At 36.6% G+C, this 19,897-nt stretch overlaps 1 protein-coding gene across 13 annotated transcripts in view; it reads right to left on the bottom strand.

Annotated features, from left to right (window-relative positions):
- The window catches only part of IFT80 (intraflagellar transport 80), a 125,284-nt gene that overhangs the window by 68,963 nt on the left and 36,424 nt on the right, over window positions 1–19,897 (bottom strand). For all 13 annotated transcript variants that reach the window (XM_082687568.1, XM_082687574.1, XM_082687571.1 and 10 more), the window contains 3 exons: window positions 18,503–18,612; window positions 12,082–12,171; window positions 11,208–11,345 (listed from right to left, as the gene is read on the bottom strand). In XM_082687568.1, the coding sequence (XP_082543694.1) occupies window positions 11,208–11,345; window positions 12,082–12,171; window positions 18,503–18,612 (338 nt within the window). The remainder of the gene's footprint in view (window positions 1–11,207; window positions 11,346–12,081; window positions 12,172–18,502; window positions 18,613–19,897) is intronic.

The following is a 19,897-nucleotide window of genomic DNA, read 5'->3' on the forward strand; positions in this document are numbered from 1 at the left end:
ATATGTAAGGAATGATAGTGGTAGAACAGCTACTATCAGATTAGCCTTCTCACAAATAACACCTAGTCACCCAAGACAAGAAATAAAACAACTACTTGAAGACTGGAGAGCAATCAAAAGCAGACAGACAGCTACTCTGGAAAGCAGTTTGGCAGTTCCTCACAAAGTTATAAAGATAGAGTTACTATTTAACCTAGTAATTTCATTCCTAACTAAACCCAAAGAAATGAAAACATGTCTGTACAGACTTATATACATTCTTAGCAGCATTATTCATAATAATCAAAATTTGATAATTTGGAATGGATAAATATAATATGTTATATTCATATAATGGAATACTATTTGTTCATAAAAAAGAAATGAAGTACTGATGAATGAAAAAATGTGGATGAACCTTGAAAACATTATACTAAGTGAAAGAAGACAGTCACAGAAAACCACATACTGTATTAATCCACTTATGTGAAATGGCCTGAATAGGGAAATCAATAGAGAAGAAAGGTGAGTAGTAGTTGCCAGGCTGGGAGTTGGATAGGGAGAAATAGGGATGGATAGTAAATGAGTATGAGACTCCTTTTAGAGGAGACAAACATTTCTAAAATTAGAGTGTGGTGGCTGCCCTATGAATACACTTAAAAACACTGAAATGTATACTTTAAATGGGTAAAATTATAGTATATAAATTATGTCTCAAAAAAAAAACCTGCTTTAAAAAAAAGCAGGCAGAAACTTGAGAAGAGTCAATGGTTGACAAAAGGAAACAGTATTGAGTACATTTCCATTTTTTTACAACCTTTTATCTAAGAACAGACCCTAATTGGTGCCAGGAATTGTGGCTAAATCTCAGATAGAAACTTGCTGTCACTGGCCAAGAAATCAGAGGATAAAGCTCACTGACCATGCAGATGGAAACAGACGGGAAAACTCCAGAAAGAAAAAGGCCACAGGGACGTCATCTTTCCACCAGAAGAAAGACAGAGACTAAAGTTTGAGTTTAGTCAAGGTAACGCCTGTAAACACACACATAGAAGTCAGTGCTCTTTAGGGAAACTTAACGGAATCTAGAATCTTTACTATGTATTGTTCACAATACTCAGAAAACAATTCAAAATTACTACTTATGCAAACACACAAGAAAAATGACACAAGAAAAAAGGCAATTGATGACAAAATGCTAGAATTAGCAGATAATGATTTTTTTTTACATTTTTAAATGTTGTTTTATTTCTCAGTATTCCAAGATTAATTGTTTACGCACCACACCCAGTGTTCCATGCAATATGTGCCCTCCTTAATACCCACCACCAGGTCCTCCCAAACCCCCACCCTCTCCCCTCCAAAACCCTCAGTTTGTTTCTCAGAGTCCAGTCTCTCATGGTTCATCTCCCAATCTAATACATTTTTAAAACCCTTCCCACTCTCATTCGTCCATGAACATGTAGTGAAATCACACAGAATTAAGTTCTTTCTTTCTTCTTTCTTTCCTTCATTTGTTCGTTCGTTCCTTCCTTCCTTCCATTCTTTTTTTTTATTTTTTTTTTAATTTTTTAGTTTTTATAAACATATATTTTTATCCCCAGGGGTACAGGTCTGTGAATCACCAGGTTTACACACTTCACAGCACTCACCAAAGCACATACCCTCCCCAATGTCCATAATCCCACCCCCTTCTCCCAAACACCCTCCCCCCAGCAACCCTCAGTTTGTTTTGTGAGATTAAGAGTCACTTATGGTTTGTCTCCCTCCCAATCCCATTTTCTTTCATTTATTCTTCTCGTACCCACTTAAGCCCCCATGTTGCATCACCACTTCCTCATATCAGGGAGATCATATGATAGTTGTCTTTCTCCGCTTGACTTATTTTCCTAAGCATGATACGCTCTAGTTCCATCCATGTTGTCGCAAATGGCAAGATTTCATTTCTTTTTTTTTTTTTTTTTTTTTTAAAGATTTTATTTATTTGTCAGAGAGAGAGGGAGAGCGAGTGAGCACAGGCAGAGACAGAGGGAGAGAAGCAGGCTCCCCGCTGAGCAAGGAGCCCGATGTGGGACTCGATCCCAGGACGCTGGGATCATGACCCGAGCCGAAGGCAGCTGCTTAACCAACTGAGCCACCCATCATTTCTTTTGATGGCTGCATAGTATTCCACTGTGTATATATACCACATCTTCTTGATCCATTCATCTGTTGATGGACATCTAGGTTCTTTCCATAGTTTGGCTATTGTGGACATTGCTGCTATAAACATTCAGGTGCACGTGCCCCTTCGGATCACTACGTTTGTATCTTTAGGGTAAATACCCAATAGTGCAATTGCTGGGTCATAGGGCAGTTCTATTTTCAACATTTTGAGGAACCTCCAAGCTGTTTTCCAGAGTAGCTGCACCAGCTTGCATTCCCACCAACAGTGTAGGAGGGTTTCCCTCTCTCCGCATCCTCGCCAGCAACTGTCATTTCCTGACTTATTTTAGCCATTCTGACTGGTGTGAGGTGATATCTCATTGTGGTTTTGATTTGTATTTCCCTGATGCCGAGTGACGTGGAGCACTTTTTCATGTGTCTGTTGGCCATCTGGATGTCTTCTTTGCAGAAATGTCTGTTCATGTCCTCTGCCCATTTCTTGATTGGATTATTTGTTCTTTTGGGTGTTGAGTTTGCTAAGTTCTTTATAGATTCTGGACACTAGTCCTTTATCTGATATGTCGTTTGCAAATATCTTCTCCCATTCTGTCAGTTGTCTTTTGATTTTGTTAACTGTTTCCTTTGCTGTGCAAAAGCTTTTGATCTTGATGAAACCCCAATAGTTCATTTTTTCCCTTGCTTCCCTTGCCTATTGAGTTGTTCCTAGGAAGATGTTGCTGCGGCTGAGGTCGAAGAGGTTACTGCCTGTGTTCTCCTCAAGGATTTTGATGGATTCCTTTCTCACATTGAGGTCCTTCATCCATTTTGAGTCTATTTTTGTGTGTGGTGTAAGGAAATGGTCCAATTTCATTTTTCGCATGTGGCTGTCCAATTTTCCCAACACCATTTATTGAAGAGACTGTCTTTTTTCCATTGGACATTCTTTCCTGCTTTGTTGAAAATTAGTTGACTGTAGAGTTGAGTGTCTATTTCTGGGCTCTCTATTCTGTTCCATTGATCTATGTGTCTGTTTTTGTGCCAGTACCATGCTGTCTTGATGATGACAGCTTTGTAATAGAGCTTGAAGTCCGGAATTGTGATGCCACCAACGTTGGCTTTCTTTTTCAATATCCCTTTGGCTATTCGAGGTCTTTTCTGGTTCCATATAAATTTTAGAATTATTTGTTCCATTTCTTTGAAAAAGATGGATGGTACTTTGATAGGAATTGCATTAAATGTGTAGATTGCTTTAGGTAGCATAGACATTTTCACAATATTTATTCTTCCAATCCAGGAGCATGGAACATTTTTCCATTTCTTTGTGTCTTCCTCAATTTCTTTCATGATTACTTTATAGTTTTCTGAGTATAGATTCTTAGACTCTTTGGTTAGGTTTATTCCTAGGTATCTTATAGTTTTGGGTGCAGTTGTAAATGGATTGTAAATGGGATTGACTCCTTAATTTCCGTTTCTTCTGTCTTGCTGTTGGTGTAGAGAAATGCAACTGATTTCTCTGCATTGATTTTATATCCTGACACTTTACTGAATTCCTGTATAAGTTCTAGCAGTTTTGGAGTGGAGTCTTTTGGGTTTTCCACATATAGTATCATATCATCTGCGAAGAGTGATAATTTGACTTCTTCTTTGCCGATTTGGATGCCTTTAATTTCCTTTTGTTGTCTGATTGCTGAGGCTAGGACCTCTAGTACTATGTTGAATAGCAGTGGTGATAATGGACATCCTTGCCGTGTTCCTGACCTTAGCAAAAAAGCTTTCAGTTTTTCTCCATTGAGAATGATATTTGCGGTGGGTTTTTCATAGATGGCTTTGATGATATTGAGGTATGTGCCCTCTATCCCTACACTTTGAAGAGTTTTGATCAGGAAGGGATGCTGTACTTTGTCAAATGTTTTTTTAGCATCTATTGAGAGTATCATATGGTTCTTGTTCTTTCTTTTATTGATGTGTTGTATCACATTGACTGATTTGCGGATGTTGAACCAACCTTGCAGCCCTGGAATAAATCCCACTTGGTCGTGGTGAATAATCCTTCTAATGTACTGTTGAATCCTATTGGCTAGTATTTTGTTGAGTATTTTCGCATCTGTGTTCATCAAGGATATTGGTCTATAGCTCTCTTTTTTGATGGGATCCTTGTCTGGTTTTGGGATCAAGGTGATGCTGGCCTCATAAAATGAGTTTGGAAGTTTTCCTTCCATTTCTATTTTTTGGAACAGTTTCAAGAGAATAGGAATTAGTTCTTCTTTAAATGTTTGGTAGAATTCCCCTGGGAAGCTGTCTGGCCCTGGGCTTTTGTTTGTTTGGAGATTTTTAATGACTGTTTCAATCTCCTTACTGGTTATGGGTCTGTTCAGGCTTTCTATTTCTTCCTGGTTCAGTTGTGGTAGTTTATATGTTTCTGGGAATGCATCCATTTCTTCCAGATTGTCAAATTTATTGGCGTAGAGTTGCTCATAGTATGTTCTTATAATAGTTTCTATTTCTTTGGTGTTAATGTGATCTCTCCTCTTTCATTCATGATTTTATTTATTTCGGCCCTTTCTCTTTTCTTTTTGATAAGTTGGGCCAGGGGTTTATCAATTTTATTAATTCTTTCAAAGAACCAGCTCCTAGTTTCGTTGATTTGTTCTATTGTTTTTTTGGTTTCTATTTCATTGATTTCTGCTCTGATCTTTATGATTATGATTTCTCTTCTCCTGCTGGGCTTAGGTTTTCTTTCTTGTTCTTTCTCTAGCTCCTTTAGGTGTAGAGTTAGGTTGTGTACCTGAGACCTTTCTTGTTTCTTGAGAAAGGCTTGTACCGCTATATATTTTCCTCTCAGGACTGCCTTTGTTGTGTCCCACAGATTTTGAACCGTTGTATTTTCATTATTATTTGTTTACGTGATTTTTTTCAATTGTTCTTTAATTTCCCGGTTGACCGATTCATTCTTCAGAAGGATGCTGTTTAGTCTCCATTTATTTGGGTTCTTTTCAAACTTCCTTTTGTGGTTGAGTTCTAGCTTTAGAGCATTGTGGTCTGAAAATATGCAGGGAATGATCCAAATCTTTTGATACCGATTGAGTCCTGATTTAGGACCGAGGATGTGATCTATTCTGGAGAATGTTCCATGTGCACTAGAGAAGAATGTGTATTCTGTTGCTTTGGGATGAAATGTTCTGAATATATCTGTGATGTCCATCTGGTCCAGTGTGTCGTTTAAGGCCTTTATTTCCTTGCTGATCTTTTGCTTGGATGATCTGTCCATTTCAGTGAGGGGAGTGTTAAAGTCCCCTACTATTATTGTATTATTGTTTATGTGTCTCTTTGATTTTGTTATTAATTGGTTTATATAGTTGGCTGCTCCCACGTTGGGGGCATAGATATTTAAAATTGTTAAATCTTCTTGTTGGACAGACCCTTTGAGTATGATATAGTGTCCTTCCTCATCTCTTATTATAGTCTTTGGCTTAAAATCTAATTGATCTGATATAAGGATTGCCACTCCTGCTTTCTTCTGATATCCATTAGCATGGTAAATTCTTTTCCACCCCCTCACTTTAAATCTGGAGGTGTCTTCGGGCTTAAAATGAGTTTCTTGGAGGCAACATATAGATGGGTTTTGTTTTTTTATCCATTCTGATACCCTGTGTCTTTTGACAGGGGCATTTAGCCCATTAACATTCAGGGTAACTATTGAGAGATATGGATTTAGTGCCATTGTATTGCCTGTAAGGTGATTGTTACTGTAGATGGTCACTGTTCCTTTCTGATCTACTACTTTTAGGCTCTCTCTTTGCTTAGAGGACCCCTTTCAAGATTTCCTGTAGAGCTGGTTTGGTGTTTGCAAATTCTTTCAGTTTTTATTTGTCCTGGAAGCTTTTAATCTCTCCTTCTATTTTCAATGATAGCCTAGCTGGATATAGTATTCTTGGCTGCATGTTTTTCTCGTTTAGTGCTCTGAAAATATCATGTCAGCTCTTTCTGGCCTGCCAGGTCTCTGTGGATAAGTCAGCTGCCAATCTAATATTTTTACCATTGTATGTTACAGACTTCTTTTCCTGGGCTGCTTTCAGGATTTTCTCTTTGTCACTGAGACTTGTAAATTTTACTATTAGGTGACGGGGTGTGGGCCTATTCTTATTGATTTTGAGGGGCATTCTCTGAACCTCCTGAATTTTGACGCTCGTTCCCTTTGCCATATTGGGGAAATTCTCCCCAATAATTCTCTCCAGTATACCTTCTGCTCCCCTTTCTCTTTCTTCTTCTTCTGGAATCCCAATTATTCTAATGTTGTTTCGTCTTATGGTGTCACTTATTTCTCAAATTCTCCCCTCGTGGTCCAGTAGCTGTTTGTCCCTCTTTTGCTCAGCTTCTTTATTCTCTGTCACTTGGTCTTCTATATCACTAATTCTTTCTTCTGCCTCATTTATCCTAGCAGTGAGAGCCTCCATTTTTTATTGCACCTCATTAATAGCTTTTTTGATTCAACTTGGTTAGATTTTAGTTCTTTTATTTCTCCAGAAAGGGCTTTTATATCTCTCGAGAGGGTTTCTCTAATATCTTCCATGCCTTTTTCGAGCCTGGCTAGAACCTTGAGAATTGTCATTCTGAAGTCTAGATCTGACATATTACCAATGTCTGTATTGATTAGGTCCCTAGCCTTCGGTACTGCCTCTTGTTCTTTTTTTTGTGTTGAATTTTTCCGTCTTGTCATTTTGTCCAGATAAGAGTATATGAAGGAGCAAGTAAAAATACTAAAACGGTGGCAACAACCCCAGGAAAATATGCTTTAACCAAATTAGAGGAGATCCCAAATCATGAGTGGGGAGAAAGGGGATAAAAAGAGGTTCAAAAAGGAAGAAAGAAAAAAAAGAAAAAAGAAAAGAAAAGAATTTTAAGAAAAGAAAACAAATAAGAAAAATATAAAAAAGGAAAAATATAGATATTAGATAAACTAGTTAAAAAACGTTAAAAAAGAAAACGGTAAAAGTTAAAAAAAAAATTTTACCAGAAGGCGAGAAAAAAAAACAAAAAATGAAAAAGAAAAAAATTAAATTAGCTGCAAGACTAAAAAAAAATCACAGGGAAAAAGCCATGAGTTCCATGCTTTGCTTTCTCCTTCTCTGGAATTCTGCTGTTCTCCTTGGTATTGAAACCTCACTCCTTGGTAGGTGAACTTGGTCTCTGCTGGATTTCTTGTTGATCTTCTGGGGGAGGGGCCTGTTGTAGTGATTCTCAAGTGTCTTTGCCCCAGGCGGAATTGCACCATCCTTACCAGGGGCTGGAGTAAGTAATCCGCTCGGGTTTGCTTTCAGGAGCTTTTGTTCCCTGAGCGCTTTCCATAGAGTTCCGGAGGACGGGAATACAAATGGCGGCCTCCTGGTCTCCGGCCCGGAGGAACCGAGAGCCCAGGGCCCCACTCCTCAGTTCACCCTCAGAGAACAGCGCCCAGTTACTCCCGTCTGCCTGACCTCCGGCCGCGCTCCGAGCTCACCGAGCCTGCGACCGGTTCAAGGTAACACCGAGCTGCGAGCTTACTGTCGGCTCTGTCTCTGTAGCCGGCTTTCCCGTTCCAGTACCCACAAGCTCTGCGACACTCAGACACCCCCGATCCTTCTGTGACCCTGCGGGACCTGAGGCCACGCTGATCCCGCGTGGGCTTCGCCCCGGTTTAGCCTCTGGAGCGATGTCCCTCAGGGGAACAGACTTTTAAAAGTCCTGATTTTGTGCGCGGTTGCTCCGCCGCTTGCCGGGAGCCGGCCCCTCCCCCCGGGGTCTATCTTCCCGTCGCTTTGGATTCACTTCTCCGCCGGTCCTACCTTTCAGAAAGTGGTTGTTTTTCTGTTTCCAGAATTGCTGTTCTTCTTCTCTTCGATCTGCCGATGGATTTTCAGGTGTTTGCAATCTTTAGATAAGCTATCTAGCTGATCTCCGGCTAGCTGAAGTAGTCTCAGCCTGCTACTTCTCTGCCATCTTGACTCCTCCCCCAGCAGATAATGATTTTAAAGAAGATATTATAACCAAGACCTTACTGGAAAATATCATTTTGAACACTGTAACAACAGAGAAAATCTCAGGAGAGAAATAAGAACTATGAAAGAATAACCAAATGGAAGTTCTAGAAGTACAAAAAAAATATTGGAAATTAAAATTCACTGGACAGGCTTATGCAAGGATTGAAGATAACCAAGGAAAGGATTAGTAACTTGAAGATAGGTCAACAAAAATTATCTAATTAGAAATCTCCCTGCTGATCTCAGAATACATTTCCTTAAAAATGCTAAATCTAATAAGGTTACTACTTAAAATGAATCAGTGGCTCACTACTGCCTGAAAATAAACTCTAATCTACTTTTAATTTTTCTAACAGATTATAATTCCTTGCCTTATCATGTTTCTGTTCCCTGTCCTGTACCACTGTTCCTTTGATACCAAAGCAATATTTCCAATATTTGAATATGATCATGTCACTAGCCACCATCCATGGCTTCTACTGACTAACATACCAGTTTTTCAACTTTATTATTTTAGCTGTTCAAAGGAAGTCTAATATTGGATGCTCAAATAGAAAAACTGATTAATGCAGAGAGTTTGTGGTTGTAGCTGGAAAGAATGACCAGGAGCTCAGCCTCCTCACCTCTTTTCTACCCTACAGCAATTCCTAAGAGTGCTTCACAGAAAATAATTTGATTTTTAAACGCTAGACTCTTTTACAGGGCAATCATAGATCTGGTCCAAGAATATCTTTTCGGTGTTATCTCCTGGTACTATCCCATGCAAAATCTTGCACAAAAGGCAACATACTTGGATACCCAAAGGTTCCTTCTGACTGCAACTCTCATCTCCCATCTTGTCTCCTTAAAGAACTACTAATTCTTCAAGCCTCAGCTCTCCAATCAATATTCACAGGCAGAACTAAGCTCTTCCACACCTTCATGGTGCTTGCACAAAATAATCCTCCTGTATAGCATCTGTCACATTGTACTATAAATCTTACAGCCTGATTCTATACTAGACTGTCAACACCTTGAGTGAAAATCTCTACATCTCTCTATCACCAGTTTCTAAAATACTCTGATGAGCAGTATACATGCGATGTCTATTGAATAAAAGAAAATATATATAAGTGCTAACCTCAAATCCTTATAAAACTGTTACAATTCTTCAGTCTGAATAAGGTAAAAGAAAAATCCTTTTAGAAAGTTTACTTTTCCAGAATAGAATTTAACATTCTAAAAACAGGTTTAGTGTTTAATAAAGTAAATCTTTAATTCAGTTATTCCAATCAACTCAGCACCTCACATTTTTAAATTTTTTAATATTTTCATCAAAATGGCATTTAAAGATTTGTCTATTTTTTCAAGATTTTATTTATTTATTTGAGAGAGAGAGAGCTACACAGAGAAAGAGCATGAGCAGGAGGGAGGGGTAGAGAGAGAGGGAGCAGCAGACTCCCACTGAACAGGGAGTCTGATGCAGAAGTGGATCCGAAGACCCTGGAATCATGACCTGAACAGAAGACAAACGTTTAACAGACTGAGCCACCTAGGCACCCTTATCTATTTATTTTAAAAAGAGAGAGAGAGCAAGCGTAAGCAGGGCAGAGAGGGAGAATCCTCAAGCAGACTCCCCACTGAGCATAGACCCTGACACAGGGCTGGATCTCAGGACCTGAGATCATGATCTGAGCTGAAATCAAGTCAGATATTCAACCAACTAAAACACCCAAGTACCCCAAAATGGCAATTTAAAATTATCATGATTAAATCAACTTATAAGTGAATTATTGAGTATCTATTGGTTATATAGATAATAGAGAACCATTGACCTATGGAATCTTATAAACTATCTAGGGAGCCAACAATAACATACAAAAAATGAAAATGGAAAATATAAAAGCATAATACATTGTAAGAATGTGTACATATTCTATAGACTTAGAATCATCACTGAAATATTGGATGAAAATGAGATTATCTGATACAACATCCTAATTTATAACTAAAAAAAGAGAGACTTTATAGGAGAGGAAGTTAGAAAAACAGATAAATACCTGCGGAAGGTATGAGGAAATGAAGTTAAACACAAGATGGGCCTTAAAGAATGGGTAGAATTCAGTAAGTATAAAACAGTGGTGAGAGCATTCCACAGAAAGGAAAAGATGAGTGAGGATATTAGGGTCGGAGAAGATTCATGAGCCTAATTTGAGCACAGATACAAATTAGGGAGTCGTGAGGAAAAGACTGAATGGATTTTATGGTATTACAGTTCAGAGAGCTTCTAAAGCCAGGCATATTTTGAAGCCATATGAAGCCAGACTTCATGTGATAGAAAACTTATAAAGCAGATCATTTATAAAACTTCAATAATTTTAACTTAATGGTCCTGGTTTATATTCAAGGAAATTAAGCCACAGAATAATTATGTCATTTCCTCTTAGTTAGGAATAGTACAGAATAACCCCACTCATCACTTGGCTGCTTCTGTAACACTCTGATGAAGTAACTCATTATTTAAGTTCAGTGGGTGAATGTTGTTGAGCTTGGCTGTTTGTTTAGGTTCTAAACAGAATTTGTACAAAGAAGGGTATATATACTCTCTTGTGAGGAAAAGGACCCCCATGTATGCAAACATGAATTCTTGACAAAAACCCAACTCCTCTGGTTTAAAAATGATCATTTTTAAAACTTACTATTAATCCATGCTAAAAACATGCAACTAAAATTTCTATATGAAACATATTGACAGTTTTAAAAAAAGTTCAAAAATTGAATTCTCCATGTTGATTGGATATAAATTTTAATACTGTAGCTACTTCACCATCTTCTATAATCATGCTTAAAATCAGTATTTCCAGAAAGACAAATAATAGAGAATATACCCATTCCTCAAATTCAACTTAGAGTTTATATGGTCCCATAAATCTGGAATTGATTGAACTAGTATATTCAGAAGGCAAATCAAAAAGATGCAGTCAAGCGCATTCACTGAAATTTTTTTTAAAAGATTGAGAACCAGGTGTGTTATGCATAATCACATTTATGACAGTATATCAGTGATTCTTCACCATTATAACTTACCCCAGTTTTATCACACAAGCGTAAAGTATGAAACGATCCGATAGCAAATAACTCTCCATCTGGAGCCCAGGCAACTGAGGTAATAGGATGCTCGTGAGGTTGTGAATTGTACAAAGGGCGGCCATAACTATCCCATACCTAAAAAAACAAAGTTTTAAAAATCTTATATAACAGTCACCATATTATTACTAAAAAGTTTGTCCTAACAGTAAGGTATTAATTAGAGATTTAGAAATCAACACTTTATAATAGTACTAACTAAATGTCTTTACTATCACATAAGGGGGGAAAGCTGTATTCTTTAAAACCTAAATATCTCAAAAAAAAATTTTATAACCTTGTAATAATTCTCCAATTTCACTAAATCTTTGGTTAATCATACAACCTATACATTTGAGTCCTTTAAATTAAACAACAAAGTTTTGAAATATTCAATTTTTTGCTTAAAATTTTTGGTCAGTAAGTGCTCTATCAACTTTACCTAAAAGTATTTATTTCCGTTAAATTTCCTCTAACTTCAGTTACATTAAGTCTTATTTATAGTATAAATTATTTTGGTCTGAAGCTGAACAACTTTCAATAAACCAGTAAGATTGATTTTTAAAACTTCACTTGAGTTAATTTAAATAACCAGTAAAACCAGGAGTTTTATATTCCTGCTCATTAAATCAAATTCTATAGGTCAGTAAGATAGGTCAATGAGAAAGTCAACACTTTAAAATACCACTTAAAATTATAAAATAACAATTTGCCAAATCATTCAAGTTAAAAGATATAGCTAAAGTGAAAGACTAAAAGAATATTCTTATATGCTAAATACTTTTTACCTAAATTTAATTCCTTCAACCAGATGATAAATTCAAAAATCATATACCTTATATTTACAATCCTCACCAGCAGACAAAATCAAATCATTGACAGAGTTCCAATCTACTTTTAGAATAATGCCATCATGAGCTTTCCACTATGAGGGGGAAAAAAACAAACAAACAAAAAAAAGATTTAATTATACCTTCAAGAACACTAGAAAGTTTTGTTTTATTTTGCTTTATTTTATTTTATTTTTTTTTAAGAAAAGACAGTTTGCCTCTCTAATGATTCTCTTATCCTGTCTTTGGAGATTCCCATCTTCCTTTGATAGCTGTTACACATAACCTCATTTGCTTGTTTCATTTCTAATTTAAAGTAATGAAAACACTTAGGATTATGACATCCACTATATAGCTTACTTCCTTATAAATCTCAATTGCCTGGACTCCAGATGGAAAATCTCTTGCTATTGAAGTATTCCAAGCTTGACATGTGTGGTAACACTGGACTGAATCCAAATCTTACTCTTTTTTTACACAGTTGATTCAGTTAAAGATAATGTCTTCATTCTTTTTTTCTTTTTTTAAGATTTTATTTATTTATTTGACATATAGAGATCACAAGTAGACAGAGAGGCAGGCTGAGAGAGAGGAGGAAGCAGGCCCCCTGCCGAGCAGAGAGCCCGATGCGGGGTTCGATCCCAGGACCCTGGGATCATGACCTGAGCCGAAGGCAGAGGCTTTAACCCACTGAGCCACCCAGGCGCCCCTTGTCTTCATTCTTACTTACTAATTCTTTTCTTTTTAAAAAACTTTTATTATATGACCATCTTCTTTACTAGTCTGTTCAATCTCTTCTGCATATTTTCCTAAGCCTCATTCTTTCTACCTTCATGTCTCTGGTCACTGAATTACATAAGAAACCTCTGTATATAAACTTTGTTACCACATAACAAAAAAAGTTTTCCACAGATATGTACATATTCTATACACATATATAGAATGTATTACATATATGTCACCCAGAAATTGATAATCTAGTAAGTAAGCATGGATCCCCTCTTGCTCTTCAATACAATAAATTCATGTGCCCATTTAGCATATGCATTTTTCCATGTTTAAGGCAGAATAATATAACTGAAAAAGAACTAATTTTCCTTGAAGACCACAGGTACATTTTAATGTCTGAGCCAATTATCTTCACATCAAAGAGTAACTGATGTTAAGGGCTCTCTCTCTATAGACCATTCCTAACCTACTGTTTCTTCTTTTTTTTCTTTCAAGATTTTATTTAAATTCAAGTTAGTTAACTTTTAGTGTAGTGTTAGTTTCAGGGGTAGAATTTAATGATTCATTAGTTGCATATAACACCCAGGGCTCATTACAACACGTGCCCTCCTTAATATCCATCATCCATTCACCCCATCTTCCCACCCACCACCTCTCCAGCAAACTTCAGTTGTTCTCTACAGTTAAGAGTCTCTTATAGTTTACCTCCTTCTCTGTTTTTATCTTATTTTTTATTCCCTTCTCTTATGTTCATCTATGTTGTTTCTTAAATACCACATATGAATGAAATCATAGGGTATTTGTCTTTCTCTGACTGACTTATTTCACTAGGCATAATACCTTCTAGTTCCATCCATGTCATTGCAAATGGCAAGATTTGCAATGGTGAGTAATATTCCATTGTGTGTGTGTGTGTACCTTTTTTTCATCAGCTGGTGAACATTTGGGCTCCTCCCGTATTTTGGCTATTGTGGACATTGCTGCTATAAACATTTGGGGTGCATATGCCCCTTTGAATCATTATGTTTGTATCCTTTGGAATAAATACCTAGTAGTATAATTGCTGGGATGTAAGATAGTTGCATTTTTAACTTTTTTTTTTAAGTTTTTTAAAAATTTATGTATTTATTATTTTTTATTTAGCAGAGAGAGATCACAAGTAGGCAGAGAGGCAGGCAGAGAGAGAGAAGGTGGGGGGAAGCAGACTCCCCGCTGAGTAATGAGCCTGATGTGGTGCTCAATCCCAGGACTCTGGGATCATGACCAGAGCCAAAGGCAGAGGCTTTAACCCACTGAGCCACCCAGGTGCCCCAACTTTTAACTTTTTTCGAGGAACCCCCATACTGGTTTCCAGAGTGCTGCATCAGTTTACATTTCCACCAACAGTGTAAGAGGGTTCTCCTTTCTCTACATCCCCATCAGTATCTGTTGTTTCCTGAGTTATTTATTTTAGCCATTCTGACCTGTGTGAGGTGGTATCTTATTGTGGTTTTGATTCATATTTCCTTAATGCCTAGTGATGTTGAGCAACTTTTCATGTGTCTGTTCGCCATTCGGATAGCTTCTTTGGAGAAATGTCTGTTTATGTCTTCTGCCCATTTCTTTCCTTTTTTTTTTAAAGATTTTATTTATTTATTTATTTGACAGAGAGGGATCACAAGTAGACAGAGAGGAAGGCAGAGAAAGGAGGAAGCAGGCTCCCCGCTGAGCAGAGAGCCGGATGCAGGGCTCGATCCCATGATGCTGGGATCATGAACTGAGCTGAAGGCAGAGGCCTCAACCCACTGAGCCACCCAAGCACCCCAGTCTTCTGCCCATTTCTTGATTGGATTATTTGTTCTTTGTGTGTTGAGTTTGTTAAGTTCTTTATAGATTTTAGATACTAGCTCTTTATCTGACATGTCATTTGCTAGTATCTTCTCCCATTCTGTTGGTTGTCTTTTGGTTTTGTTGACAGTTTCCTTTGCTATGCAAAAGCTTTTTATTTTGATGAAGTCCCAATAGTTCATTTTTGCTTTTGTTTCCCTTGCATCCAGGGACGAGCCTAGTAAGAAGTTGTTGTGGCCAAAGTCAAAGATGTTGCTGCCTATTTCTCCTCTAGGATTTTAATGGATTTCTGTCTCATATTTAGGTCTTTCATCCATTTTGAATTTATCTTCGTGTAAAAATATTTTTTGTGTAAAAAAGTGGTCCAGTTTCATTCTTCTGCATGTTGCTGCCCATTTTCCCAACACTATTTGTTGAAGAGCCTGTCTTTATTCCGTTGGATATTCTTTCCTGCTTTGTCGAAGATTAGTTGACCATAGAGTTGAGGGTCCATTTCCGGGTTCTCTATTCTGTTCCATTGATCTATGTGTCTGTTTTTGTGCCAGTACTATACTCTCTTGATGACTACAGCTTTGTAATACAGCTTGAAGTCTGGGATTGTAATGCCTCCAGCTTTGGTTTTCTTTTTCAACATTATTTTGGCTATTCAGGGTTTTTTATGGTTCCCTACAAATTTTAGAATTGTTTGTTCTAGCTCTGTGAAAAATACTGGTGTTATTTTGATAGGGATTGCACTGAATGTGTAGATTGCTTTGGGTAGTATAGACATTTTAACAATATTTATTATTCCAATCCAGGAGCATGGAATGCTTTTCTATTTCTTGTGTCTTCCTCAATTTCTTTCATAAGTATTCTATAGTTTTCAGAGTACAGATCTTTTGCCTCTTTAGTTAGATTTATTCCTAGGTATCTTATGGTTTTTGGTGTAATTGTAAATGGGACTGATTCCTTGATTTCTCTTTCTGCTGTTTCATTATTGGTGTATAGAAATGCAACACACTTCTGTGTTTTGATTTTATATTCTGTGACTTTTCTGAATTCCTGTAGCAGTTCTAGCAATTTTTTGGTGGAGTTCTTTCGGGTTTTCTACACAGACTATCACGTCATCTACAAAGAGTGGAAGTTTGACTTCTTCTTTGCTGATATGGATGTCTTTTATTTCTTTTTGTTGTCTGTATCTGAGACTAGGACTTCCGGTACTATGTTGCACAACAGACCATCCTATGTTCTTAATGCACACAGAGTAAAATATTAAATTAGAGTCAAATAATCTTTAAGAATAAATAGTAATTCATAGCTTGCTTTACTCAGGATATATAAAAATAGCTACTCTCAAAAACAAATGTTTTGATAATATACTTTAAAAAGAATTAATTCACACAATTTACCATCAAATTAATACAATGTCCTGAAACAGACTACAAGGATAAAAATAACAATGCACAGGGGCACCTGGGTGGCTCAGTCGTTAAGTGTCTGCCTTCAGCTCAGGTCATGATCCCAGGGTCCTGGGATTGAGCCCCACATCAGGCTCCCTGCTCTGTGGGAAGCTTGCTTCTCTCTCTCCCACTCCCCCTGCTTGTGTGCCCTCTCTCACTGTGTCTCTCTCTCTGTCAAATAAATAAATAAATAAAATATTAAAAAAAAAAACAACGCACAGACACAGATATGGGTATATATAGATACACATACACAGAAATTCTCAAGAGTCTCCTTTCTAAGCTATAAAAATAAATTTTTATATATTCAAAAGTTAGGAACAAAATATGATTTAAACCTTCCATATACTATGATTTAGAATTATCAGTTTATATTATACATATTTATATACTACACATAAGGCATAGACAGTTTTCAATTATTTCTCAATTAACTAGACATTTTGTGAAATTCCTTTGACAACGAGCTTCTTGAGGGCAGAAACTATGATCTGTTTCACTCTGAATTATCTCACATAAGGCACAGTATCTGGTATATAGTATGTATGTACTACATTTTCACTGAATGAATAAATAAACAAAAGTCTCCTCACTATAAAACCAAGCTCTGGGTCTCAAGAAGAGTCCCTAAAGCTTTTAATGAAAATCAGGTATACACTTTTAAACTATATTCTACAAGCAAGAGTAAGTGTTCCTTTTTGCGGACAACCCAAATTTGAATATGTGTTTATATCTAAGGAAAACTGCCACAGCTTTAGTTTACCCAAAAGAAAAAAAAAAGAAAATTTGCACGAAGTTACCAATTATACTTCAAGTCCTCTTCCACAGTAGCAGAATTTTGGCAGTGGGTGCTTTTCTTGCCTTCTACTACATGCTGGCCCAAAGATTCTACTAAACCACTAAACTATAATTTACCAATGGTAATATATAGTATCTGTCTGAGTTGTGTTCATATAAGCCTAATTACAGGTATCTCAATAAATCACATAACTATAAACCAAAAGATTCACCTTGCCTGTTTTTGCTGTATAATTTTAAAGCAGATTTTTGGAGTTTAAGTGGTATGGAAGAACTTTGACTAAAGGCAGGCGGAACTAGTTCTTTCGCAGCTTCTTCCATTTGCCCAAATTCTTTACCTTAGCTGCCTAAGAGCAAGCAAGGACTTGTATCTTCTATTTCTTGTTTGTACCATAGTTCTTAGCAAAGTGTTCTGCATATAGTAGAAATGTGAATGCATGTTGACTTTATGAAATATGTATAGCATAATCTACATAAAAATTAAAACTATCGAAACTCAATGTCATTTCTATTTTCTTACTCCCCAAAACTATACATACTGAACTGTTAAATCTGATAGTTCTTCTTAAAACACTTTTATACCCATTGTAGCTGCTCAATCTCCAGCACCAAAATCCCTTACTCAGGACCCAACCATTCTACATCTTTTTTCTAGCCTCCCTGGCTCTAATTTATTAGAGGCTGACTAAATGGTAGAGATGACATAACTCTCCAGTAACATCTATAGTAACAACTACTCTATATTGAGTGCTTACTATATGCACTCAATATGCTTATTGTATAGACTGTCATATGCACTTTGTAATTTAACTCATTTAATCCTCACAACAGTCCTATAAGTAGGTACTAGCATCACAACTAAGAGATGAGAAAGCTGAGAATCAAAGATATTTTTTAACTTGCCTAAAGTTACTTTAGGTAAGTAAGTGGACATCTGAAACCAGGTGACTAAGTCTGAAGCCTGTATTTTTATTATCCATACTATACTGTGTCATTATCAAAATATGAAGAAAATGATTCTGCCTTTTAACACTGAAATCAAACATCAAAACCCTGAATACAGACTTAAAATTTTTCATTAATTTATCCTACTCTGACCTGTCTTAACTGTCACCATAGTTTTGCTTCTATATATTTGGGAAAAGTATATACACCTAACTTGTTCTAAACATTACACTGATGACCCTTCTAAAAATACTAAAAGAATGCTACAGTTTTAGAGAAAGCTTACGTGTGTTGAATAAATGATGTTCAAGAGGAGGAGGAGGATGCTAGTTATAATGATAAGAAACACAGTCTAAACAAGCTTTTAAAGTTTTATGATTTTGTCCTGTTTTGTTTCAAATCTATACGTGTGAGGCTGACTCTGCTAAATTTAAAGATGCCTATCATGCCAAATCATGTGACAATTTAGTAACTCAAAACACATTTATGATTTACTGGTACAATGTAAGTTGGAATAAGGAGGAAGTGAACCTTGTTAGAAACATAACCAGATATCCCCTATTTTAAAACACACACTTAAAAGCTTCAGACAAAAGACCACCCAGAAGAAAGGGACTCCTAAGAAAGTGACCTCTCACTTAGCAGTCCAACAGATCCTGATAACAGCTTACAAATGCCTGAGAAATACCTGTAAAACTTTAGCATTTGGTTGAAGAGGTTTAATGATCAGCTGCTTGCCTGCCGTGTAAAGAACTTTTTCTGAATCAGGGCCCCATGCTACTGAATATACTGGTGTTCCTGTAAAAAGGAAAAGAAAATTAAAAAAAAAAATTCAAAAGATTTTCATTATTATGCCTTATAACAAGAGAGCTAGTTAAGAGCATCAAAAAAGCAATATGGAGTGCCATTTCATTTCATATTCAATGGCCCTTTAAGAATAGCCTGATACTAAAACAAACTGAGTTCATACTGACCATTGAAAATCTACTGTAAGCAACTGAAAAACTATGTTTTTAACTAATTTTGATCTTGCTGAGAAAAGAGGATGGGAGTTTTTAGGAACTCAATATAGTGTGCTACTAAAATATAGAACATAAAATAAATACACTTCATTATTTTAAGATATAAAAAAATATCAGAAAAGTCATGATTTATCATTTCCCACCAACAGCCATCAGTGCTTAAACTGACTCAATACATAAGTTGACTTAAATTTTCCATACAAAAATATAAATGGTATATTTACTTTATTGATTAATTCCCATTCCTGAGGATACTACAGGAAATAGACCTACCACTCATCTGCTGCTTAAGCAGTTCTCTAATGGACAGAAACCATTCTACCCCCAAACAATCTACTCCCTCCTATCTAGAATTTATAAATGGCAAATTAAACATCAGATTGGGGAAAGTTTTGCTATCGATCAAGCGGGACTTTGGCCTGAAAGCTAGGCTAAGAAGGGTTCAGATACCCCATAACCAGGATGAAGCTGACTTATACTTTTGGGAAAAGGTATATGTTTGACTCAATGTACCATTCTTTTTTTTTTTTTTTTAAGGTTTTATTTATTTATTTGACAGACAGAGATCACAAGTATGCAGAGAGGTCAGCAGAGAGGGGGTGGGGAAGCAGGCTCCCCACTGACCAGAGAGCCCCATGTGGGGCTCAATCCCAGCATCCTGAGATCCTGACCTGAGCCGAAGGCAGAGGCTTAACCCACTGGGCCACCCAAGCGCCCTCAATGTACCATTTTATAAACTACTTTAAACTTCATACTGTTTTCAATTTCTTAGGATAGGAATTTGGAGAAGGTATTTTTTTAACTCAATGACTTTCACATTAATATCTTCTAGAAGGCTGTACTTTATTTGAACCTAGTTTTTTTAAAAAATGAGTATTATACCTGGCAAAAGCATTAAATAAACTGTACTCCACTCTCTGACTCAGTTACCATCCATTAGGAAAGTGAATCAAGGTTATACAATTAATCTATGAAATATTAATCCATTAATATTTCTAAAGGTGCTTTCAAAAATCATCTAGAACTTATAAATCAGACTACTGTAGCAGTTGACTTTCTGT

This window comes from Mustela nivalis, assembly GCF_964662115.1.
Source record: "Mustela nivalis genome assembly, chromosome: 1".
Classification (NCBI taxonomy): domain Eukaryota; kingdom Metazoa; phylum Chordata; class Mammalia; order Carnivora; family Mustelidae; genus Mustela; species Mustela nivalis.